Source organism: Erythrolamprus reginae, chromosome 2, assembly GCF_031021105.1.
Source record: "Erythrolamprus reginae isolate rEryReg1 chromosome 2, rEryReg1.hap1, whole genome shotgun sequence".
Lineage (NCBI taxonomy): Eukaryota > Metazoa > Chordata > Lepidosauria > Squamata > Dipsadidae > Erythrolamprus > Erythrolamprus reginae.
Window position 1 is genome coordinate 189,786,788 of NC_091951.1, and position 27,123 is coordinate 189,813,910.

The following is a 27,123-nucleotide window of genomic DNA, read 5'->3' on the forward strand; positions in this document are numbered from 1 at the left end:
TAGAATAGAATAGACTATAGAATAGACTAGACTAACCTAGACTAGACTAGACTGGAATAGAATAGAATAGAATAGAATAGAATAGAATAGGTCGGCGGCTTCATTCAATATTAGAGAGACTACATCACACTACATCACAACAAAAAGAGCAAAACACAAATAAACAAACCAGGTCTTTCCACACCAGAGACCTAGTGTTTGCAAAGAACTTTGCAGAGTGGCCTCTATGGTTACCTGGGGAAGTTATCGAAATCACAGGTCCAAGGTCCTATGTAGTCCAACTAACTGATGGGCAAAGATGGTGGCGGCTGTGCAGCCGCCAGCAATCAAACTCAGATAACCAAACAAGCCCAAATAATAACTTCCAATCTGATATCCCTACAGGTAACTCAAGCCCAAGGGATGAAGAGCACTTATTTATCTTTATCTTTCTTTATCTTTATCTTTATTTAGATTTGTATGCTGCCCCTCTCCGCAGACTCGGGGCGGCTCACAACAAAGTGGAAACAACAGTTTATAACAAATCTAAATTTCTACTAAAAACATTTTTAAAACCCCATTTTCTAAACACGCATACATACACACATACCATTCATAAATTGTATATGCCCGGGGGAGATGTCTCAGTTCCCCCATGCCTGACGACACAGGTGGGTCTTAAGAAGTTTACGAAAGGTAAGGAGAGTAGGGGCAGTTCTAATCTCCGGGGGGAGCTGGTTCCAGAGAGTCGGGGCCGCCACAGAGAAGGCTCTTCCCCTGGGGCCCGTCAACCGACATTGTTTAGTTGACGGGACCCGGAGAAGGCCCACTCTGTGGGACCTAATCGGTCGATGGGATTCGTGCGGCAGCAAGCGGTCTCGGAGATATTCTGGTCCAGTGCCATGAAGGGCTTTAAAGGTCATAACCAACACTTTGAATTGTGACCGGAAGTTGATCGGCAACCAATGCAGACTGCGGAGTGTTGGTGAAACATGGGCATACCTAGGTAGGCCCATGACTGCTCTCGCAGCTGCATTCTGCACGATCTGAAGTTTCCGAACACTTTTCAAAGGTAGCCCCATGTAGAGAGCATTACAGTAGTCGAACCTCGAGGTGATGAGGGCATGAGTGACTGTGAGCAGTGAGTCCCGATCCAGATAGGGCCGCAATTGGTGCACCAGGCGAACCTGGGCAAACGCCCCCCTCGCCACAGCTGAAAGATGGTTCTCTAATGTGAGCTGTGGATCGAGGAGGACGCCCAAGTTGCGGACCCTCTCTGAGGGGGTCAATAATTCCCCCCCCCAGGGTGATGGACGGACAGATGGGATTGTCCTTGGGAGGCAGAACCCACAGCCACTCCGTCTTATCCGGGTTGAGTTTGAGTCTGTTGACACCCATCCAGGCCCCAACAGCCTCCAGGCACCGGCACATCATTTCCACCGCTAGGCCCTCAACAGTCAGCTAGGCCCTCAACAGTCAGGATTCAGGCCCGGCTACAGCATGAAACTGCTTTGGTCACGCTGATGGATGATCTCTGGCGGGCCCAGGATAGGGGTTTATCCTCTATCCTGGTTCTCCTTGACCTCTCAGCGGCTTTCGATACCATTGACCATGGTATCCTTCTGCACCGACTTGCGGACCCTCTCCGAGGGGGTCAATAATTCCCCCCCCAGGGTAATGGAAGGACAGATGGAATTGTCCTTGGGAGGCAAAACCCACAGCCACTCCGTCTTATCTGGGTTGAGTTTGAGTCTGTTGACACCCATCCAGGCCCCAACAGCCTCCAGACACCGGCACATCACTTCCACTGCTTCGTTGACTGGACATGGGGTGGAGATGTAAAGCTGGGTATCATCAGCGTACTGATGATACCTCACCCCATGCCCTTGGATGATCTCACCCAGCGGTTTCATGTAGATATTGAATAGCAGGGGGGAGAGGACCGACCCCTGAGGCACCCCACAAGGGAGAGACCTCGGAGTCAACCTCTGACCCCCACTAACACCGACTGTGACGGACCGGAGAGGTAGGAGGAGAACCACTGGAGAACAGTGCCTCCCACCCCCAACCCCTCCAGCCGGTGCAGAAGGATACCATGGTCGATGGTATCGAAAGCCGCTGAGAGGTCAAGAAGCACCAGGACAGAGGATAAACCCCTGTCCCGGGCCCGCCAGAGATCATCCATCAACGCGACCAAAGCAGTTTCCGTGCTGTAACCGGGCGTGAAACCTGACTGCTGGGGACCTAGATAATTGGCTTCTTCCAAGGATCGCTGGAGCTGGAGTGCCACCACCTTCTCGACAACCTTCCCCATAAAGGGAAGGTTGGAGACTGGCTGGTAGTTATTAAGTACGGCTGGGTCCAGGAAAGGCTTCTTGAGGAGGGGGTGCACGAGCGCTTCTTTATAGAGTGTTGGAAAAACTCCCCTCCCCAAGGAAGCGTTGGTAATCTCCTGGACCCAGCTCCGTGTCACCTCCCTGCTGGCCGAGACCAGCCAGGAGGGACACGGATCCAGTAAACAGGTGGCGGAACTCACAGCTCCAATGGCCTTGTCCACTTCATCAGGTGTCACCAGATCAAACTCTTCCCAGACAGGTGGACAAGTACGGGCCCCAGTCACCTCAACTGACTCGTTGTCAGCCGACTCTGTTTTCCAATTGGAGTCGAGGTCCGCCCGGATCTGAGCGATTTTATCAGCGAAAAACTTGTTAAAGTCCTCGGCACTACTCTGTAAGGGCTCCCCAACTCCCCTCTGATTAAGAAGGGAGCGGGTCACCCTAAACAGAGCGGCCGGGCGGGATTCCGCTGATGCAATCAAGGCAGCATGATACGCGCATCTTGCCGCCTTGAGCGCCACTTTGTAAGTCTTAATAAAAGCTCTTACAAGTGTTCGATCGGATTCAGACTTACTCTTCCTCCATCGCTTCTCTAGACGTCTCGTCTGGCGTTTCAACTCCTGGAGCTCCTCGTTGAACCATGGAGCTCTACCGGGTCTAGCACCACGGAGAGGTCGCAAATGCGCAATCCGATCAAGAGCCTCCGCTGCAGCCTTGTTCCAGGCTTCCGCAAGAGACTCCGCCGAACTGTGGACGAGTGCATCTGGAATAACCCCAAGCGCCGTCTGAAAGCCCTCTGGGTCCATCAGGCATCTGGGGCGGAACATCTTAATTGGTTCCGCCTCCCTGCGGGAAAGGATTGGAGCCAGGAAGTCAAGCTGTAGTAGAAAATGGTCTGACCATGACAAAGGCAGTGCTTCTAAGCCCCTTAGTCTCAGACCATTACTCAGTTGCTCGGAGAGGAATACCATGTCAGGTGCATGTCCTCCCTCGTGAGTCGGACCCTGAACTACTTGAGTCAGGTCCATGGCTGTCATGGTGGCCATGAACTCCTGTGCCAACCCAGAGGTTTCGCCGAGTGACGGCAGGTTGAAGTCCCCCAAGACAATAAGTCTGGGGAACTCCACCGCCAGCCCGGCTACCTCCTCGAGTAGCACAGGCAGGGCTTTTGACACGCAGCTGGGAGGCAGGTACATGAGAAATAAGCCCACCTGAACCCCTAAGTCCAACTTCATCAAGAGAGACTCGCAACCCGCAATCTCTGGAGCAATGAGTCTACATAGACAAAAACTCTCCCTGGCTACAATAGCCACTCCTCCCCCCCTTCCCTGGGGTCGAGGTTGATGCCATATCTGAAATCCGGCTGGGCAGATTTCAGAGAGAGGAACTCCTCCCTCCGGGCCCAGCCAGGTTTCAGTAATACATGCCAGGTCGGCCTCCTCATCCAGGATCAAATCCCGGATGAGGAGAGCTTTATTTACCACCGACCTGGCATTGAGCAGCAGCAACCTGAGCCCAGGGCCAGAATTACAACCATCACCAGTGTCCAAGGTTGGGCTCACGGAGCCAGAACAAGGGATCGTTATTAAGCAACGGTCCCTCGTTCCCCTGGAACGGCTAACTCCGTGGCCCCTGCCATATCTGCCTCTCCCCATTTGGGGACCCAGAATTCCAGCGACGACATGACCACGAACTGGTCCCAGTGGAAGCCGAGGCCCTGCCAGAAAGCTTCGAGAAGGTTCCACAGATGGAACAAGAGATGGCAGCAGACTCAACCTTTCTAGCAGCTGCCACCACATCTACTGAGCTGCATAGATCCAAAAGTGTTTCTGAACGCCACGCCTATTTATGGGATTACGTATGCTCAAGTAGACAGTTCCATCTAAGAGGGGAAGTGTAATAAATGCTGAAGGGTGTTACATATTGAGAGTACCTGGTTACAACCAGGTCCTCCATTTGAGCGGAAGAATGGGAAGCACTGATTGGGCACGCCATTTGACAGCTCCCTATAAAAAGGCTAGCTGTCAGACTGGCTCTCTGCTGGAGTCTGTACATAGTTGAATAAAGAGCTTGTTGTTTGAAGCCTGTCTCCAATCTCTTCTCTCACCCAATTTAACACTGCCTCAGGTGCTTTGGAGAATAGTTCAACTCCCTCTTCTTTGTGGCAGCTCCTGAGATATTGGAACGCTGCTATCATGTCACTGGTAAAATCCAGAAGCAGTAATTTCTGTTAGGTTTTTGTTTTCATCTTTTCATTCATATTCTAGAATTGGGTCTTTAGCCATAACTTTTTTTCATATTTTAGATTGTACAGATAGTCCTCTACTTATGACCACAATCGAGTCCAAAATTTTAGTTGCTAAGTGAGACATTTGTTACATGAGTTTTGCCCCATTTTACAACCTTTCAAGCCACAGTTGTTAAGCAAATCGCTGCCATTATTATGTTAGTAACATGTTTATTAAGTGGGATCTGGCTTCCACATGGACTTTGCTTTCCCCATTGAAGGTTGCGAAAGTTGTCATATGACCCCAGGGCACTGCAACCATCTGAATTTTGAACGTATGACCATAGAGATGCTGCAATAGTCATGTGAAAAACGGTCATAAGTTACTTTTTTCAGTACTGTTGCAACTTTAAACAGTCACTAACCAAACTCTTGTAAGTTAAGGACTATCTGTATTCTCAAAGCTTTTTTTTTCTTGACCAACTTTCTGTGACCTGTAATTGTTTGAACATTGCCTGTAATATTTAGAGTACAAAATTCTTAATTTATAACAGATTAGCACTGTCTTGTAGTTTTCCAGAGTATCGTACTTACTCTGTCTCCAGTTCTTCCTAATTTACAATTTACATCTACAAAATTATTTCATTTGGGATGATCATGTACAAAAGGATACCCCACATGATTCATGTTACTTTTAGGGTTGTTGCTGTTGCTTTTCTGGAAAATAGTCTGGTTCTTTTAGACTTTCCTCTCAACAGGGTTGGTAACTATGCCTATCCACATATATTCTTATTCATATTCATCCACACAGCCATTCAAGATTAGTTATGCTTTGAATGTGACAGTGTTGCAAAGATTAAAAAAGAGCAGGCAACTTTGTGTTTCCTGCCCCACAAACCTACTTTGCTTGAAATAAAATCTGTTCATTTCCCAGGAAGATATAAATGCTTTATAAATGATTAAATAATATCTATAAAGTGCCTTTCAACAAGCATCACCAAAGCAGTATATAATCAATTAGGTTAAAAGGAACAGTAAAAGCTAACCTTTCGTCATCTTTATACTCCAGTGAATCGTCTTGTTTTCTAAAAATGGGGAGATAAGAATAATTTAAAAGGTAAAGAGATACAGACAAATGCTACAACAATGGTGGCTTCGATCCTTATGCCAAAAGAGGCTTTATTCATTTGTCAGGACTGGGAGAGGTATTCATTTTTCATGGGTCCCCACTGCAATTCCACTACTGCTGAGTTATCCTGCAGCTGCTGTTTACATTTCAAAACCCTGCATGTTAAGGTCATTTGCACATTTGACATGTCTGCTTTGGTTTTTCAGCCAGACAGGTTATAAATTTGTATACTTTTAAATAGTTCAGAATTTTTTTTCTTTCATAAATTACATGACCACAGCATCTCCCTCTGCTATTTATTAAAGGAGTGTAGGAATTTAGCATCAGGCAGGGGTTCCACTTATCGGCCCCTACCGGTACGCTCTCTGGGCTCATCGCGGGTGCACCCGGTGGGCGCGAGATTTGGCTTCTGCACGTGCGCAGCAAGCAAAAACTCATGCGAAAATACTTGTGTGCGTGAGATTTTGACAATTTTTGCATGCGCAGAAGCAAAAAAATGCCAAAAATCAGCAAAATCTCACGCACAAGTGCATCCTCATATGAGATTTCACTTGCTGCGCATGCACAGAAGCCAACCACTACCCTGGTCCTTCCTCTTGACTTGGCTGCCCTGGGTTGACCTACTAATATGGTATTGCAGCCTGTTTTCAGAAAAGGCCCTGTTACTAAAAGGAGGCCTAGGAACAAACAAGGCCTCCATTTCTGGATGGCAAAAAGCCTTGTAAAAGAACAAGACGTGAGGCAGAATTAGCCTCCTCCCTCAAGCCTTAATGACTACAGTTGTCAGAAGGGAAGGCTTGGAGGTTTATCTGAAAGAACTAGACTAGAGATTAAACAATAGATATGTAGCTTGGAATGAGAAGAACCTTACAAACGGAGAAAGCTAAACGTGAAACTGTCTTTTGGGTGGTGGTTGGTTTTCCTGTCAGGGCCTTTCCCCCCTGCCTAGTTCAAGTACTCTCCACCCACCCTCAAGTCAGCAGAAAATTAACTCTGCAAACGATTTTATTGTCCCCATTTTATTGTGCTAATTATTGCCTGTCTCTTCCCAAGCCCATGGACCATAGCATGCCAGGTCCTTTACTGTCTGCCAGTTTATGTTTATTGGGTCAATGAGACTATCTAGCCCAGGGGTAGGTGGGCTCTTCTATGACATGTGGACTGCAACTCCCAGAATCCTTGAGCTAGCACAGTGGGCTCAGGAATTCTGGGAGTTGAAGTCCACAAGTCATAGAAGAGCCAAGTTTGCCTACCCCTGATCTAGCCAATTACCAAGCCCAACTCAGTGCACTCTGGCTTATGGCAGGGATTCAGTGTATATGGATTTTGAACCTAATAAGTGAAGCATCTGGTGCAGGGGTGGGTTCCAAATTTTTTTGCTATCATTCATGAGTGTGGTATAATAATAATAATAATAATAATAATAATAATAATAATAATAATAATTTATTAGATTTGTATGCCACCCCTCTCCGAGAACTTGGGGAAGCTCACAACAATAATAAACATGTACAAATCCAATATTTTAAAACACAATTTAAAAACCCTTATAATAAAATAATCATACAACCCAATCAAACCATACATAAACCAAGTAGTTAGGGGAAGTGTCAATTTCCCCATGCCTGGCGGCAAAGGTGAGTTTTCAACAACTTACGAAAGGCAAGGAGGGCGGAGGCAGTTCTGATGTCCAGGGGGAGTTGGTTCCAGAAGGCCTGGGCCACCAAATAGAAGGCTCTTCCCCTGGGCCCCGCCAGACGACATTGCTTAGTCGACGAGACCTGGAGAAGGCCCACTCTGTGGGACCTAATCGGCCGCTGGGATTCATGCGGCAGAAGATGGTCCCGGAGGTACCGTTTAATTTTGGTTTAATTTTGTAAGTGTGGCTTAACTTTGTGGGCATAGCTCGACAGTCATGTGTTTAGGTAGGAATGGCTTTGTGGTCACGTGACTGGGTGAGAGTAGCTTTGTGGGCATGTGACTGGTGGGTGTGGGCAACTTGAGATCACTGACGCCAAGGGTTAGAGATAGGGTGAATGTGCCTGACCTCTCCTCGCCTCACTCAATAAGATACAATTTCCCTATTTACTACTACTGAACATCTAAAATATACAATTTAATCCTACATATATATGCTATGTGTGTATATAACATATTACACAGGCACACAATAATATACATTATCTACCATATATGACACACACACACACACACACAAACACGTTACTATTTTTTTACTCTCCCTCCCCTGCCCATCGGCTGGCCTCTGCCCTTCTGCTTTACCTTTGCCAGCAGCAGTGAGGCAGCTAGATTCTGCAAGTAGGGGCTGAGTGGGGTGAGCAAGCATTGGGTGGGTGGGGCATGTGAAGTGAAGAAATAACTGAATTAATTAAAAAAAAGAAAACAAAGTGAAAACAAGATGATGTCATATGCGCAGTGCCTGAAACTCAGCTTCTGCACATGCACAGAAAAAGAAAAACACAGAAAAATTCAAAATTGGCACCGACTGACCCAGTTTGATGACATCATCATGACATCACCAGCTGGTCGCTACCAGTGCACACAAACCAATCCAAACTGAAGGAACCTACCCCTGATTTGGTAGATTCCCCCAATATTGCTCTCCCCTCAGCAGGAGGGAAATCCTCATCTAGTCACAGCAGGGCTGTAAGAAAGAGAGAGCAGGGGGGATTTTAAGGCCTAAAAAAGAGTTTGACCTTGCCTAAGGTTACAAAGCTTAATGTCAACCTGAGCAGACAAATCTTCATGGATGCTATCCAGTGAAGGGCTACCAAAATTTTTACTACCACATTGTGGCCGTGGCTTATGCATTTTATTTTATTTATTTTATTTTATTTATTTATTTTGTCCAATACACAATACATATAGAAGAGAATAAACATGAGGTAATATATATAAAGAAAAATATAAAATAGAGAAGATATATGAAAGGAAGAAAATATATATGATATATGAGATAAAGGAAAGACAATTGGACAGGGGACGAAAGGCACACTGGTGCACTTATGTACGCCCCTTACTGGCCTCTTAGGAACCTGGAGAGGTCAATTATGGATAGTCTAAGGGAGAAATGTTGGGGGTTAGGGGTTGACACTATTGAGTCTGGTAATGAGTTCCACGCTTCGACAACTCTATTGTTAAAGTCATATTTTTTACAGTCAAGTTTGTAGCGGTTAATATTAAGTTTGAATCTGTTGTGTGCTCTTGTGTTGTTGCGGTTGAAGCTGAAGTAGTCATTGACAGGTAGGACGTTGCAGCACATGATCTTGTGGGCAAAGTTAAATCATGTTTTGTTTCAACATCTTTCAGTGCAAATTGGGTGCCCATTGCTATCCCTCCAAAGGTTCAAAAGACAAACTGAATACAGGTAGTCCTTGTTTAGAGTCCCAAATTGGGAGTGGCTACTCAGTCACTAATTGAGGCAGCTGAGAAGTAAAATCATGTCTGTGTTTATGATCTCACTTCAGCTTTGCTTTAAAGGCCCACAGACTTAAAATTATTTCTTATGACTACTGTAAAAGCGGTCATTGCATGAGGCAGTCACTAAGTAAGGACTATCTATAGATCTTGTTGGAAGAAATATCCTTTTGGGTTCAGTTCCTAGCGGAGAGAAAGACACTGGAAATATGGTGACTGATTGGAAATATAGTTTAATGATGAACAGGATCACATGAATGTGCACAACACACCCACACCCACACTGCCCTTTTCACACATGCGCACAGGCCTCACTGTTTTTCGTTCTCCCCAGAGTTCAGGAAAGCCTCCTGAAGCTTGGGGAGAGCGAAAGTAGCCTAAAAGAAAGCTGAAAATCAGTTTGCGCGCTGTAGCTTTGCATGCCACCTGTGGCACGCATGCCATAGGTTTGCCATCATTGCTGTAGGCCAGAGGTAGGCAAAGTTGGCTCTTCTACGACATGTGGACTTCAACTCCCAGAATTCCTAAACTAGCATGATTGGTTCAAGAATTCTGGGAGTTGAAGTCCACAAATCATAGAAGAGCCAAGTTTGCCTACCTCTGCTGTACCAGACTGTCCTGAATCCCAGGCTTGGTTAAGCCTTGCTGGGTGATGTAATGAAAGGGCTTTGGTCAATTTCTACTACGACTCTGTCTGAAGGAGGTAGATCTTTGCTATGTAGAATAGACTGGCCCGGGCCTTAATGGGCCATTGACAAAGATAACGGGGGGGGGGGGGTGAGTTTCTGCCTCCATTTTAGGGGAAGTATTCTGCCTTTTTAATATTTCCTAAAATATCTTATTTTCCTAGGAGAGGGGTGGGTGCTAACTTTCTACACTCTCTTTGACTCCGTGGCCATTTGAGCATTGTGGCATCATTCTTGCATAAATAATAGCTGCTTTGTGCAAGCCCAGTTTTGCAGGCTGTTCTCGTTCACCCCTCCTGTGGCCCCAGGTTATGATCAACCACAGTCAATCTGAGGCCATCCTGGTCTTTGGGGCTTTCCAACTGGCTGGGTGGTTGTGAGGCTGGCATTCTTTACATGCTTCCTGCTTCTGTAACATGGCTTAGGATATTCCAGTCATGTTTCTGGGTGCATACAGTATTTGTTATGCCAGGCACCCTGGAAACAATGCTTGTGCCCTTGGGTGTTACTTCCAGCATGGCTCATATAACTAATGATCCAGCTTACTTTGCTGTGTTATAATAGAACTGGAAACTTCAGATCGTGCAGAATGCGGCCGCGAGAGCTATCATGGGTCTCCCTAGGTATGCCTATGTTTCATCAACACTCCGCAGCTTGCACTGGCTGCCGATCAGTTTCCGGTCACAATTCAAAGTGTTGGTAATGACCTATAAAGCCCTACATGGCATCAGACCAGAATATCTCTGGGACCGCCTTCTGCCGCACGAATCCCAGCAGCCGATTAGGTCTCACAGAGTTGGCCTTCTCTGGGTCCCGTTGACTAAACAATGCCGTCTGGCAGGACCCAGGGGAAGAGCCTTCTCTGTGGCGGCCCGGGCCCTCTGGAATCAACTCTCCCCAGAGATTAGGACTGCCCCCACCCTCCCTGTCTTCCGCAAGATGTTAAAGACCCACTTTTGTCGCCAGGCATGGGGGGACTGATTCCCCCCCACCTTTTTGGTGATTATAGCACTTAAGAATGGTATGATTATGTAGTACTGATTGTTTTTTAATATTAAGGGATTTAAACTTCAGTTTTATTAATATTAGATTTCTATCACTGTTTATTGTATTTTATTATTGTTGTGAGCCGCCCCAAGTCCCTAGAGAGGGGTGGCATAGAACTCTAATAAATTATTATTATTATTATTATTATTATTATTATTATTATTATTATTATTATAAAAGATTCAAAAAAGGGCAACTGGTATGATCAAGGAAATGGAGCATCTCCCTTATGAAACCAGGTTGCAATGCCTTGGTCCCTTCAGCCTTGAAAGTCAGCGTTTAAGAGGTGACGATCGAAGTGTATAAAATCATGCATGGGATAGAAAAGGAGGATAGAGAAAAATTCTTTATCACACAATACTAGGATGAGGAGGCACTCCCTAAAGCTCATAGGAAAGAAAGTGAGGACAAATAAAGGGAAATGTTTCTTCACCCAGAGAGTTGTTGGTTTATGGAATTCCCTTCCAGAAGAGGTCGTGACAGCTGTCAGCCTGGATAGCTTCAAGGCAGGATTAGACAGATTCATGGATGCCAAGTGTATCCCTGATAATTGAAACGGATGTCCAAGTGCCACCTCTATGTTGATTGAGGCAGGCAGGATTCCATTGGGTACCATTTGTTGGGGGTCAAGGCAAAGGGAGGGTTTTGTCTTCTCTTTCTGCTCAAGATCCCCATGGACAATTGGTGGGCCACTGTGTGACACAGAATGCTGGACCCGATGGGCTTTGGCCCGATGGCTCTTCTTATGTTCTTATGTGTTGAAGTCTCAGAGAATTCTGGGAGATGACCATGGGATTTTAGTGGGTGCAAACAAAGTTATATTACAAATCATGATCAAAAACTGGTGGTACAGTAGATTTACCAGGCAGGAATAAATCGGTAAGGTGACCTGCAAGTGTATAGCTAGGTTCATTTCCATAATTTATGTTAAGTAGTTACTTGCTTATCCAGCTGTAATAGGAAACAGTGGGAAGAGCCATATGGGAATTTACAAGAGGCAGATGAGCCTCAGGGTCCCTAGTTTCTTGGGCCACCAAGATGAAAGGAAGAAAGGTAAGTTCAGATTTGCAATATTCTATTGCTATAACTTTACAATAAAGTATATTTAGTTCATCTGGGCACAATTCCTGTCTGAACGTACCTGCTGTAAGGCTAACTCTCAATATTTTGCTTAGACCTAATAATTTACCAAGAATGGGAAGTTCTGGGCTTTCAATTCAACCCACAACGACTTCTAATGTAGCTCAGTTCTCCGTGCTCCCCACTGACCAGTTCTGACTTATTCAACAAATCACTTAGCATTTAGCATTTCAACTTATATACCACTTCACAGTGCTTTACAGCCATCTCTAAGCAGTTTATATAGAGTAAGCATATTGCCTCCGACAATCTGGAAGGATGGAAGAATGAGTCAACCTTGAGCCTACTGAGATTCGATCTGCCAAACTGCTGGCAGCCGGTGATCAGCAGAAGTAGCTTGCAGTACTGCACTCTAACCATTGCTCCACCAGGGCTCTAACTAACTGACAATCATAACTGACTGAAATGTGCAAATCCATCCCTTAGGTGGAGTCTACACTTGTCTTAAGCCGCTGGTTGAGTTCAATCTAAGCTTTCCTTATTGGTTTGGCTTTGACTTAGTGTAATCTAGAAACTGTGGTTTGTAAATCAGTTTATGGTTTAGCACAAAGTGGAGAACCCATGCAAATTTGCTAGCAGTAGTTTAAAAAATCCAATCACTTAGCTCACTCTAACCAAAGTGACTATGAGTATAAAGTGAGTATAGGATGCTGCCTTAACATCAGCAGTGGGTTGCTTCCAATTCAGCCTGGTTCTGCGAATCAGTAGCACCGGTGGAGGGAGGCTCCGCCCACCCACCCAAATTGCTTCTGTGCATGTGCAGAAGTAGGCAGAAGTAGTATGCGCACAAACCAGGAGCAATGAGTTTTAGAACCCACTACTGTTTAATATGTATTAGCAGCAGCAGCTCAACACTGAAACTAGTTAACTTTAGTGATGAAATCCACAAAGTGATTCTGCTTATATTCTTATTTTTAATTGCAAAAGACTATTTTGTACTGTGTATGTTTATAGTGATTGATAGACTTTCCAGCTTCATTCAACTTTAGGAATTTGTGCCATATGTTTTGCAGTGAGAAAAAGAAATTAATATACTGCTAGAGTGGAAGTTTCGTGGAAACTGTTGGCTTATTTAACTTTTTTCAAGTGTTCAAGGATTTGGAGTAGTATTAGCACTTTGAGGAGACAGGTATGATGTATGTTTAATGGTGATTTCAAGGGGATCCTATTAAAATGTCAAAAATATCAGTGAAAATATATGGTTAGCATCGGTAATTGCTAATACATCACTATCAGTGGTGGGTTCCTACCCAGTGCGGTAGTGGAGGTAGTAGCCGACAGATTGCGCAATTTGCGCATGGCCACTCTGATGCCATCTTCACCAGTCTGCCATCTTTTTAAAAAACAATTACAGCATTTTTTGCTTCCTGCACATGCGCAGAAGCAAAATCTCGTGAAAGGTGAGAGATTTTGGTTATTTTTTACTTCCACGCATGCTGTAATCCCCTCATGAAATTTCCCCTCATGAAATCCCCTCATGAAATTTCAGTGTGTTTTTGTTTCCTGTGCACGCACAGAAGCAAAATCTCGTGAGGGAAAGCTCACATGTGAGATATTTTGGTTATTTTTTGCTTCCACGCATGCTGTAATCCCCTCATGAAATTTCTCCTCACGAAATCCCCTCATGAAATTTCTCCTCACGAAATCCCCTCATGAAATTTCTCCTCATGAAATCCCCTCATGAAATTTCAGCATGATTTTGTTTCCTGTGTATGAGCAGAACCAAAATCACACGAGGGACGTGCGTGAAGGCATGTGTGCGGGTGCACCTAAATCAGGAGGATGTGCATGCAGTGCACCGGTATGCAGGTAACTGCAACCCACCGCTGATCACTGTGCAGAAAGATACAAATGCGATGTGATGTTTTCCGATAGATTGCATATAAAACTCACAAAAGGAACCTTGTAGATCTGGCTTTTATTCAGAGGTTCCGTTTGGAAGACTCTCAGAAAATAGAATCCTTGTAGTAAGCTTTACCTCAGGCACACGTCTAGTCTGTTCTATCCTTCCCTATAGTGTGCTATGAGGCCTAGAAGAGGGAAGAGAAGGTGAGCTCTGGTAATGGGATCGCAAATCAGAGGAACTTCGCTCTCGCTCTCTTCTCCAACCACCTCCAAATCTCTTAACAGTTCTTGCCTTGTCCAGACCTCTTGGCTAAGTCTCAAGTCAAATAAAGTAGATGGCTGGTTACCGCAAGCTGAGGTGATGCTGGGGGCTGCAGGACCAAGCTAAGCAGCCGAAGAACAAGGGGCCTATTGAGGAAAGAGGCTTTATGTCCTCAGCTGGGCAAACACACAAGCTTCGTGTCTGGCCAGATTGGACTTCTGGGGTTTGATGGGCAACGCGTGTGTGCAGAAATAGGAACCCAGGTCATACCTTAAGAGCGTGTGCTGCAATAACAGAAGGAAGAAAAACTCTTTTCTTTTACGGTAACTGTAAAAGGCATGGGCTCGGTTTCCAGGATGCCAATATTTAGTCCGCTCTTTGCAAGGTTTCGAGACAGCCTCTCCCAACTTGGAAATTCTCTGTAGGTTTTTGTCTGTATGGCAGATCACCTCAGTAATACGTCCAGTGAAGATGGAAGCTGTAAGGCAACACATCTGGAAGAAGAAAAAAGAAACTAGTCCTCAGATAAAAGCAAATTAGGGGTGGATTAGCATCTACCAAACAGAATGTGACTTCTGTGCAACTGCACGGAAAGTCAATTTAAACCAGGAAAGAAAATCAAGTTCTGGGTGTTTCTATAATTCTATCCTCAACCTGAATTACAAGTAGTCCCTGTTGATTTTGCACGCCTATACTTTTGGTGGGGTCCTTGATGCTTTCTGACCTTGGTTGTTTGCTTCCAGACATTTCATGACCAAGCTAACTAATTTCATCAGTGCTGCAAGAAAAACTCAAGAGAGCCCCACGGATCCCACGATTCAACCCTGAACGACAAATCGGCCATATTTATTCCTTGTTATTATTTTAGGGGGTAACACTGTTTTGTCTTTTCCACCAGCATTTTGTGTGCTACCATTTCCGGGTCCTACCAAACACAGTCACTTGTTCCCTTATATCCTTTTAAAATTTTGTAATATGTAGGAGCTGGAATGAAATGGATAAGGGCTTTGTCTGACTCTCCTTGTAGCTCAAGTGGATAAGGACAGAACAGAAGAACAGAGTTGGAAGGAACCTTGGGGAACTTCTAGCCCCATGATGGTGAAACACAGGTGGCACATGGAGCCATACCTGCAGGCACGCGAGCCGTTACCCTAGCTCAGTTCCAGCGCACATGAGCTTGCTGGCCAAATTTTCAGCTGGCCCTGCTTACGCCGTCCCTCCCCTCCCAGGAGTCTTCATGCGGCCTGTTTTGGATGCAAGGTCAGTACAGGGCTCATGTGTAGGCTCTGAGAAGGCATTTATGGTCTCCAGAGAGCCTCCAGGGGGTGGGGGAGATTTTTTATGCCCTTCCCAGGCTCCAAGAAAGCATCTGAAGCCTGGGGAGGGCAGGGCCTCATCGTTTTGTGATTGTCCTTTAGGACTCCAAGATCTCTCTTGCAGTTATTAGTGAGCCAGGTAACACTCACAGCAACAGCAAAGAGCCACGATGGTGCAGTGGTTAGAGTGGAGAACTGCAGGCTACTTCTGAAGATCACCGGCTGCCAACAGCTTGGCAGATTGAATCTCATCACCGGCTCAAGGTTGACTCAGCCTTCCATCCTTCCGAGGTGGACAAAACGAGGACCCAGATTGTTGGGGACAATAGGCTGACTCTGTAAACCAATTAGAGAGGGCTATAAAAGCACTATGAAGCTGTATGTAAGTCTAAATGCTATTGCTATTGCTAAAGAAACACATGGCAAAACAGGATGATGGTTGTTCCTCCTCATACGCCTCTGCTGCCCAGTGACTTACCACTGAGAACCTACACGTATGAAGAACCCACTTTTTTCTGACCAGGCGTGATCATGCATGATTGATTGATTGATTGATGTTTGTTTGTTTGTTTGTTTGTTTGATTGATTTATTTATTTATTTATTTATTTATTTATTTGTATGCCGCCCCTCTCCATAGACTGATGTAGGAGGCAATGTCCAGGGAGGCAGATAATCCAATCTCTCCAGCAGCCCAATCCAGACTGGCCATGGAGAGCAATGTCCAGAAAATGGAGGGGATTCTCTTTGCACTTTGACACCATCAGTAGTTGCCAGGCAGATTCCAGCCTAACCTTATTTTCACTAATGTCAATGAGACATTGTAGATCACGTGTCTGGCAAAACTTGTGCTGGGAGAAGTCTATGGAGTTCCTCAATCATCCAGGTGATGGTTATCTCAAAGGTGCTTTTTCAAGAAGACAACTGGACTTTGTTTCTTTTTTTCTTTCAAGACTCCATAGACTTTTAGCATCCCCAACAACCTGCGCCTGTCTTCAACAGTGAAGGGACACAGGGCAGAAAGCAAGAAGGCAACTAGAAGGCTCCACACATATTTGCACTACTCAGGTGACCCTGAGAAGACAGATAAACCTCATCGACTCTCTAAAAACAAGGCAAATGACCAGCTGTCTGCAAGGAATAGAAACCCTTCCATTGCCCACCACCCAATCAGAGTTGAAGAAGCTTCTTGCATGAGAAGCGAAATGACTTCAAAGAAAAAACAAGGAAGTCCAGTTGTCTCACGAAAAAAGCACCTATGATTGACGGGAGAAGAGGGACTTTAGTGCTTTCAATCTGAAGATCTGAAGACAAATATACGTTGGGCTGGGCTTTAGGCTGGAGATGAGATAAAATGGTCAGACCACAGTAGAAGTGGAGGCACACAGATAAAGCTAGCAGTCAGTTAACAACAGACAAGTGCCTGGGATCCATGGAAGTAATCGGTGAATTTAGAGTACAGTGGAACCCCGACATAAGAGCTGCTCTACTTAAGAGCAACTCGAGATAAGAGCTGGGAGGGGAGAGATATTTTTGTTCCACTTACAAGCCCAAATTCGAGATACAAGCGCCAAGGAGCTGTCTCCTGAAGCCAAACGCTAACTTCCGCGTTCAGCTTCAGGAGACAGCTGCGAAGCGGCGCGCGTGTTTTAAAAGGTTGCAGCCGGCCTGGGGGGCTCGGGGGGGGGGGCTTGCAGCTTTCTTTCTTGCTCTTTTTCTTTCTCTCTTTTACCTTCCCTTCCTCTATTTCTTCTTTTCTTTCTCCTTCCCACCTTCTTCCCTCCCTCCCTCCCTTCACTCATTCCTCTCTTACTCTCCCCTTTCATAAGTTTCCTTGCTTCCTTCCTCTGTTCCTGTCCCTTCCCCCTTTCTTTCTCTTTCTTTCTTTCTTTCTTGCTTGCTTTCTTTCTTGCTCTTTTTCTTTCTCTCTTTTACCTTCCCTTCCTCTATTTCTTCTTTTCTTTCTCCTTCCCACCTTCTTCCCTCCCTCCCTCCCTTCACTCATTCCTCTCTTACTCTCCCCTTTCATAAGTTTCCTTGCTTCCTTCCTCTGTTCCTGTCCCTTCCCTCTTTCCTTCCTTCCTTCCCACCCTCCGTCCATTCATTCACCCATTCCTCTCTTGATCGCTTAAAGCCGGTCCCTGGTGCAAAAAGGGTTGGGGACCTCTGTCCTACAGGATTGGGTGGCAGAGAAGTTGAACATATGTAAATTTAAAAGTTTAAGAAAGTTTACAAGTTAAGTGAAAGAAACTTCATTATTCATTTATATGTACATGTACATTTCTTCATTAAAAACATGTCTTTCTGCATAATTTAGACTAACTTTGTGAGTTTTTTGAGGGCTGGAACCAATTAAAATTATTTACATTAATTCCTATGGGGAAAAGTCGTTCGAGATAAGAGCTGCTCGACTTAAGAGCCCAGGTCCGGAACGAATTAAACTCGTATCTCGAGGTACCACTGTACAGTATTCTATTTGTGTATATATTATTTACAAAAGCCCTTTGAAAGGAAAAGGAATATTATTGTGGCCTTCACTGGCGCCTAGTGGTGAACAGAGGCCATTACAGTTGCAAAAAAACGCTAACTGCAAACCATAAGCCACTTGCCTAAAATAAATGCAATATAAATACCGCTTTGGGGCATTTTTAGAAATGAAAAAAAAGGGATAGAAAGCTAATAAATACAGTGTTTCTATCATCTCAAAACAATAGGGGAAGATCTTCAGAGAAGTAAAACAGAGGAGCATAGATTGAAATAGATCAGCCTAATTCATTGCACTGGTCAACACAAAAAAATCATCAGCAAAGGCAATATGTCTTTTTTATGGCGTTTGTTGTGCTGATTCCAAAAATATGCGTAGTAGAAGCATATGCTTATAGAAGCATTTTTGTATTACCTTAATTCTACATTTTTAATGTATGCGGTCATTATTGTTTTGTTAATGTTACCAGTATGTTTCCTATACCTTATAATAATGAAGCTGCTCCATGGAAACTACACCTGCTATGGAAAAACTATATACATTTTTGAAATCAGAACCAAAAAATGATTCAGGAAAGTACAAGGTCAACTGCAATGATTACAAAAAAAATATTTTTTTTTGTACACCTGTTAATAACAATGTTAATACAAGCAGTTCCTTTTGCTTAGCTCAGGAAAACAGCAGGCATTGCATTTTTAGAATGGCCAGGAATACTTCTAATGCAAATCTTCTCAATACATGTTACAAATAAAACATTCCAGAATGCTGGACAAAGGAACTGCTTTTGAAAGACAAGACAGTCATTACTTTTGCTTCAAGCATCAGAATTTGTTTTGCCCTCTGCTGAAGCGGGAGATTCTTATGCGATTGGCTGTCCAGTCTTTCCTTAAAAACCTCCAGTGATGAAACACCCACAACTTCTGTCCCACTGATTGTCTTCACCGTTAGGACATTTCTCCTTAATTCCAGGCCTCTTCTTTTTCTTTCCTTTTTTTTAATACAACCCTAATCACTGGACGGCAAGGAGGACAGAAAGCTTGTACTGTTAGCAAATATTTATTTTATTTATCTTTTTCATGTATTTATTGCACTTCAATTTTAGACCAAAAATAAATTCTCTCTTTTCTCTGCCTTGCCAGCATCTTTAACGAGTCTTTTGGACTCCCAGCAGTAGCAGTAGCAGCAGCAGCAGCAGCAGCAAATAAACCCCTCCACATTTTTCCCATTGCAGCAAATATACTTCAATTTAGGGAGGGGACTCTTTGTTCCTACATACATCTCTAAGAAAAAGTGCAACGTTTGGTTTCATTTCAAAGCAGTGTTGAACAGCAGCAGCAAGTGTCCCTCCCACCCTGCAAAGAACACCAAATATTCCCCACATCATGCAACAGGAGGGTGATTCAAACATGCTATGAGAACTCCTGTAAATGGGATGGAAAACCTGTCATATATCAATGTAGAGAACCAGGCAGGGCTGACCACAATCAGACAGGGACACTGGGAGATCCTACTGGAGAGAAAGAAAAGGGAGTCCAGGATCCCTTTGTTTGTTTTTTGGTCATCTCCAAGTGTTTTAAAAAATATCTCAACAGGTCGGCTTCTTCTTTTACATTTGTGATTTTGATATGGGGAAAAAAGAGTTTCGAGGTTCTTTAAGGACTAGAGCACTCAAGTCTATTAAATCCGTGTCTCTGCAGTTCCATCTTGTTCTGAGCACAGAATTTGGGGTTACAGAAGTTAGCATCCTGAATATCTCCACTTTCATTCTGTTTCTACTTGTTGTGGGAAAAATATGCTTTTTTCTACTCTTTCAAAGTTGGGCTTCAGCAAAATCCAAAGCCCCAAATACACATCAGAGCCATTTCTCCAAAGGTGTGTCACAATCAGGCAAAAGTAATAATAAAAACCAACCAACCCAGAGAGTGCAATTGAACCTACACACCCATGTGACCCTTTGGTGCTCCACACCATACATATTGCACGAGACACTGATGTGCCATTTGTGATGTACAGTCTCAAAAATCCAAAGAAACCGTAGAATTTTTAGAGCTCAGAGGATGAAACTTCAGTATTCGACATAGCTTCCAGTGCCATCTTCACCTACACTGTCCCATGGCTAGTGGAAGCAGAATAAATTGTGCAAAATAAACAAATATAGCATTTGTTTAAGTTGAATAATTTACTCAGATCATAATTTACACATTCCTTGGCACAGAATCTGGTTGCTTAAAATAAAAGTAATATAAAGTGCAAAGAACACACCACTCCCCAAGGAAGGCAGTCTACTGATGAGTGGGTGAATTAGTCAAAAAACTCTGGGATTATGGGGAATCTGGAAAGAAGACGGTGCTGAATAGAATAAGAAAGGCAGCTTGGAGAGGGCTTGGGACTCTTTGCCCCATCCTTAAAAAAGGAATGGGATTTGGAATTAAAATGAGAGGTCAGGGGTTTCTAGGATAAAATATCTCAAACTTCCAGCACGGCTCGTATAACTAATGACCCAGGAACAGATAGAAAAGCACCAAAGCCCAGAAGTAATCAAAAAAGCTGAGCAGAAAAGTCTTGGGAGTGTGTGCTCTGCTTAGCCCTTTCTTCCTTGTGGATGAACTTTACAGAGATAGAAGGAAGACTGGCTTATCCAAATCGCTCTTCTCCAATAGAGGTAGTCCTCGTCTTACGACCAGGATTGGGCCCCACATTTCTGCTGTTAAGTGAGACATTTTTTTAAAAAGTGAGTTTTGGCCCATTTTATGACCTTTCTTGTTATGGTTATAAATTAGCCGCGTTTGTGAAGGGAATCTGGCTTCCCTATTGACTTTGTCAAAAGGTCACAAAAGGACCAGAGAACACTGCAACCAACATAAATATAAATCAGCTGCCAAGCATCTGAATTTTGATCATGTGACCATGGGGATGTTGCAACGTCATGTCAAAAACGGTCATAAGTCACTTTTTTTTCCAGTGCTGTTCTAACTTCGGTCACTAAAAGTACTATTGTTAAGTCAAGGACTTTACCTGTGGATTTTTCAAATCAACCAACTACAATCAAGTTTCCTATCACTCGCTGAGGAACTAGACTTCCGATCAACTGACAGCATCTCCATAGTTTTCCTCCTCTTGCGTCCTCTCTCTCGTTTGCTGCAGACGCAACAGAGAACGGGGAGCAAATCTCCCACAAATTGGTGGAAGACCTTTTGTATTTTCGTTTTGAGATCTTTATGAAATACGTACTACCTAGGCACTCATACCTGACAAGATGGAAGAGAATTGGGGCTTTTACTTCCTCGGTTGCCAAGGTGAGATGGGGCGGAGGTGGAAAACTTGAGTAGTTCTAGTTCCTATTTGATGAGACTATCTACTTAGCAAAATCTCTTTCGTTTGTGTGTATGTACACACTTTCTGAGAACAGCAGCAAGGGGACAGAGGCTAACAAAGGAAAATGGGGGGGGGGGAGAGTTTTGAGATTGGGGCTACACTAGCATGCAGATTAAGGAAGCCAGGTTTGGGATTAACTGCCTTACCAGGTGGTCCTACGTTTGCCCCACCCTCAAGAGCTACCAAGGATTACTGTTATGTACAATGTAGCTGGTGCTTTTTTATATACAGGGTAGAGCCTCAAAACAATACTGTATGGAAATATATGTGTGAATATATGCATGCGTGTGTATACACACCCGCACCTGTTTGGAAACACACAGATGCGTCCAGTTTGTTTGCCTGATCTCTCTTGGCACGTAAATGATCTTCGGTCTGCATTGTGCTGTGGAGAGTGCTATCTGGGAAATGCGTCCTTCCTCCTTTAACCCATATCTCTCTCCTCACTGGATCTACTCCAACAAGCTGCCAGGGGCATTGGGGCTTCCTGCCTTTGTCATGTCCCTTTCTACACCTCTTGTTTCATCATTACGGTCATTTCCCAAAGAGCAACATTTAATCCGCTGCAGTAAAATTGACTTGATGGTGGATTGGGTTTTTTTTTCTTTTTTCTTCCCAAAGTCTTAGGGAGTCTTTATAAGATCGATGTGCTGGAATTAAGGGTTGATCCAGAAGGCAAGGGGTTTCTCTGAGTGCTGCTTGTTGAGAGTTCTCAAGTCGGGGAGACGGAGAAGCAGCTTGGGGAAGAGCGTGGAGTCGTCCGGATGCTTCTTGGTTACTAGAGTTCTCAAGGCCCGGATTAACGTCTCCTGGAGGCTTTCCACAGCATCCACATCGGAGATCCCAGAACGATCTTGGAAAAGCATAAAACAGATGTGTTAAAAAATAAGACAAGGAAAGAAGATATGGAAAAATTGGGGGGGAGGTATTTAGCCATCTTGGAAAAATAACAACATAGATATACTAAGATAAAATATAGAAAATAGTATAAGGGCAGACTAGATGGATCAGGAGGTCTTTTTCTGCTGTCAGTCTTCTATGTTTCTATATAATCCTTGACTTACGACCACTATTGAGCCCAAAATTGCTAAGCATGACAGTTGCTGCTCCAGATGTTAGTATGAAGTTAGTACCACCATAGTTAAATGAATCTGGCTTCCCCATTGACTTTGCTTGTCAAAAAGTTGCAAAAAGTGATCAGTCATAAATATGAGCCAGTTGCCAAGTGTCCGAATTTTGATCATGTGACCATGAGCAATGGTTGTAAATGTGAAAAAATGGTCATAAGTCACTTTTTTCCAGTGGTGTTGTAACTCTGAACGGTCACTAAATGAACTGTTGTAAGTTGAGGACTATATGTATTAGAAAGAATTAAACAATTTAAAGATAGTCCTCGACTTACGAACAAAATGGAATCTGGCAGTCATCATTGCAGTTTTGTTGAAAACCAGCAAAAGCCATAAATCACAGTCACTTGACCATGGGCCCAACTGCAACCAATTGCAAATTACTTGTGTGTCCAATCACACTTGGCCAATAAAGAATTCTATTCTATTCTATTTGGCCAAGCACCAAAAATCTGATCACTTAAACTGAGGAGGAGGGGAAGATGACAACTGTAGCTTTAAGAACAGATTGTAAATAATTTTTTTGAACTCTGTCACAGCTTTGAATAGTTATTAATTGATCAGTCATAAGTCAAGTACTACTTGTACTATTTCACTAGATTGTCAATATCAAATGCAGTTATTGGAAGCATCTTGCTATTGACAAATTTGTTTATTTATGTTTTGTTTGTCAATATGTTCAATATAACAGGTATGGTATAAACATAAACAAAAGCAAAAGCAAAGTATGTATAGATAAATTTGGACAATAGGACAGTAGGGCACGGACAGTAGGTGTGCTTATGCATACCCCTTATAGATCTCTTAGAAATGGGGGAAGGTTGACAGTAAATAGTCTAAGGTTAAAGTTTTGGGGGTTTGGGGAAGAAACCAGAGTCAGGTAGTGCATTCCAGGCATTGATCACTCTGTTGCTGAAGTTGTATTTTCTACAGTCGAGTTTCAAGTGGCTTACATTGAGTTTGAATCTATTGTGTGCGCGTGTGTTGTTGCGGTTGAAGCTGAAGTATTTATTGACAGGTAGGACATTGTGGTAGATGATTTTATGAAGTACATTTACATCAGATTGAAGGCGGCGTAGCTCTAAGTTATCTAAGCCCAAAATTTCAAGTGTGGTGGAATAAGGTATTCTATTTCGAGCAGAGGAGTGGAGGATTGTGAAATATTTCTAGACTCTCTCAACTGTATTAATGTCCGGTATACAATGCAGGTTTCAGACAGGTGAGCTGTATTTGAGGATTGGTCTGGCAAATGTTTTGTATGCTCTGGTTAGCAGTGGAATATTGCCAGAGAAGAAGCTACGCAAGATTAGGTTAATCTTAGTGCCTTTTTGGCAATGTTTAAAATGTGAAAGTGACAGGTGTTCTACATAAGATGATGTGCAATGCAGGATATATGCATGCATGGAACGTAAGTAGAATCACATAATATATCTATTTATATTATGTTGCATTGTAGTGTTTTTGATCCTTCATAATGTGTTTCTTCTAGGTGCATAAAAAGGACAGAATAGACTCTTCTGATAATACTGGACTTCTGAAATTTAAATAGGAATTTCTCACACACTTTCATGCGCACTGGATAGAGGAATTTTAGTGGAATTCTAAGAAATTCTACCTTGTACCCATTACCATAGCTTTAGCATAATCGCAATTGCATCCACATTTCTAAATGGCGACGCCATTAGAACCTGCCTGTAAGTCCCTACTTTAGGAAAACTTTTCTTTGTACAATTGACTTAAATATCTTCCTTCTCATCAGAAAATGTCAAAAAAGCAGCTCAATTGCCTGTTCCACCGTGAGGCACTGAGAGACTGTTTTTTCCTCCCCAGCTGGATTTATTTCTTAATTCATCCTTCCTTTTGCAAGCTTCTTCCAATATACCAAATTGGGTTCCATCCTGTTTTGCTTATAGAAATGAACTTACTGGCAGACAGACTCCAACTATGAGATTCTCCATAAGTCAGATAGTCCTCGACTTACAACCGCTACTGAGCCCAAAACTTCCATTACTAAGCAAGGACAGTTGTTAAGAAAGAATCGCCCCATTTTATAATCACATTTGCCACAGTTGTGAACTGAATCACTGCAATTGCTAAATTAGTAACACGGTTGTCAAGTGAATCTGGCATCTTCCCCATTGGCTTTGCTTTTGCAGAAGATGATTATATGACCCTGGGATACTATATGCATCCAAAATTTGATCATGTGACCCCGCAACTGTCGTTAAGTGTGACAAATTTTCACAAGTCACTATTTTCAATGCTGTTGCAACTTCGATCATTCAATGAACTGTTGTTAAATCGAGGACTGCCTATAGAGGCTCCATCACAAGATTACAGTAGAGAAGGCAGGCCTTTAGCAAAAGCTACCAGAGCTCTTGCAGAAGGTCTGTCTCACTGCCCAAAGCCTTAGTCTGGCCGTTATCACTACAACAAAGCTCACACCCACCTGCTGAAACCAGGACCACAGCCATGAAGAGGGCCATCTCCTGTGCATCTAAGCCCAAGGAACTGAGCTTCTCGCTGAACTCAAACATAGCATCCAGCAGCGAGCCCATGCCCATGGAGCGCAGACTGCCGAGCGAGTATGTTTCCCCACTCAGAAATGTTACTTTCTTCTCCTTGGGACTGAAGAGGGTGGAGAAGCGAACCATCAGCACCTAGGGAAGGACGGATGGATGGAACAGCGTCACTTTAAGCAGACACATAATTTTGGCAAGCACATTCTCAACTGAGTGGAGAAGAAACAAGGAGCAACTCATAATTTCCCAGAGCAAACCTTGTTATCATCTGCATCTGAAGAACCACAAAAAAAAATGTGTGGGGGGGGGAGAGGGGGAGGAGGAAGGTGCCCAGCCTGTAAAAGTGAGGCGGTATCTAACATGAGTGCTGCTTACATCTTGGGAGAAAGCCAAACGCCTAACCAGTAATTTAGTCCAAGTGTAAAATTGATAAAGATCTGTAGATAGAACTTTCTTGTCCCGACTTGTGTTTTCTACAATTGGGCAATTCCTGGGACACGAGAATGCTATTTGGAAAGAGTCCCAAATTCTGAGAAGAGAGTGTTTTCTTAACGGTAAGACAAATTCCCTGTTCCAATATTAAAAATAACAAGGATGCAGTCTGCAGGGTGGTCCCAGCTTCAGTTCCCGTGAAACCTTGCCAACAAGTTAATTTGACAATTAAAAAGCAATTCCATAACACTTGAGATGGTGGAAAACAAACCCATCCCAAAAAGAGCCACATCTCTGTGCTTCCTCATTCTTTCTCTGTGCCCTCATAGCTTCTATCCAAAATAAAAAAATCATTTTTCACTGTTGCAATGCAGAAAAGAAATTAAGGTTGCGCAGACTTGGGGGGGGGGGCTGTTTTTGCACAGACTTGGCGGGGAGGGGGGCTGTAAGAATGCACCCACCACTGACCTGGAAAGTGCCCGCTTTGAGGAGCATGACTTGATCCTGCTGGCAGAGCGACTGGAAGCCCGGGATGCTCTTGGCAAACTCGACCACCTCCTTGACAGCTGGTGTGAAGCACTGTAAGAACTCTTCCCACACTTGTTGACTGCTCTTGCCACTGCCACAAAAAGGAGTGGCATTCAGAGGACAGGCCTACATGCCACAAAGAGATTGACAGAGAGAGGTTACGTTTGGTCAGTGCAAACAATCCATTTGAATACTGAAATGGTAATTATTTCATACATTTAAAAATGGCTTGTTCTCGCAACAAATACACAAAGGGGGTGGCTTTGTTGCTAGAATACACAGTAAACTAGTTTAATACAAAGGCACATCCAGATGTAATGAAAGGACAGAATTGGTAAAGGAAGGGCAGGAGAGGGGGAGACAAGAATGATAAAAGGGTAATTTGCCTTTGGTAATTTGGAAAAAAAATAGCACAGTACCTCTACTTAAGAACGCCTCTACTTAAGAACTTTTCTAGATAAGAACTGGGTGTTCAAGATTTTTTTGCCTCTTCTTAAGAGACATTTTCTACTTAAGAACAGAAAAATTTCCCAGGAAATTTGAGAATGGCACGAAGGCCCGGCCAGTTTCCTGCCATTCCCCCTTTAATCCCAGCCATCTGGGGTGCCAGAGGAGCCTTTTGGTGACGCTTAAGGAGGCTTTGGCAGTCCAGAGCGAACAAAGTATTTTCCTTTCTCTGGGCACTTGGACAGGGAATAAACCTCTTCCAGCGTCCAGAGAAAAGAAACGCTCCCTTCACTCTGGGCAGCCAAGGAGTCACCACAGCGAATGAAAGGCGCCCGACTACAAAGCAAGCAAGCAAGAAGAGAGGGGAGCCCTTCAGCATGGGAAGGAAGAGGCAGCAGTGTTTTGGAGGCATGTGCTCCTGCTTGCCGCCTCAGAGTCCCTCTTTTTTTTTTAAGCCTTAAAAATTTGGATTTATTTTTTATTCCCCTCACCGTACCTTCTTCCTATAGCAGTGACTGTCCCCCTCCTCTTCTTTCTTCTCCTCCTCCTCCCACCCAAATTCTGAGTTTTTATTTCTTTCCTAATGGGTTTGCACGCATGATTTGCTTTTACATTGATTCCTATGGGAAAAATTGCTTCTACTTAAGAAAGTTTCTACTTAAGAACCTGGTCACAGAACGAATTAAGTGCTTAAGTAGAGGTTCCACTGTACTTGTAACTTTTTTTTCCTTCCAGTCAAGGTTATTTCCAAAACTGACCACTCCCTCCCCCTCGGTGAGATAAAAACATTTTTTAAAAGCATTC

At 43.8% G+C, this 27,123-nt stretch overlaps 1 protein-coding gene across 1 annotated transcript in view; it reads right to left on the reverse strand.

Moving 5' to 3' along the window:
* Positions 1-18,931: 18,931 nt before the first annotated feature.
* Positions 18,932-27,123, reverse strand: part of LOC139161573 (nuclear receptor subfamily 1 group D member 1-like) — a 46,857-nt gene continuing 38,665 nt past the window's right edge. Inside the window, exons 6-8 of the mRNA XM_070740883.1 lie at positions 25,813-25,998; positions 24,840-25,050; positions 18,932-22,116 (exon numbers count right to left, since the gene is read on the reverse strand). Coding sequence (XP_070596984.1) covers positions 21,920-22,116; positions 24,840-25,050; positions 25,813-25,998 — 594 coding nt within the window. The 3' untranslated portion in view covers positions 18,932-21,919. The remainder of the gene's footprint in view (positions 22,117-24,839; positions 25,051-25,812; positions 25,999-27,123) is intronic.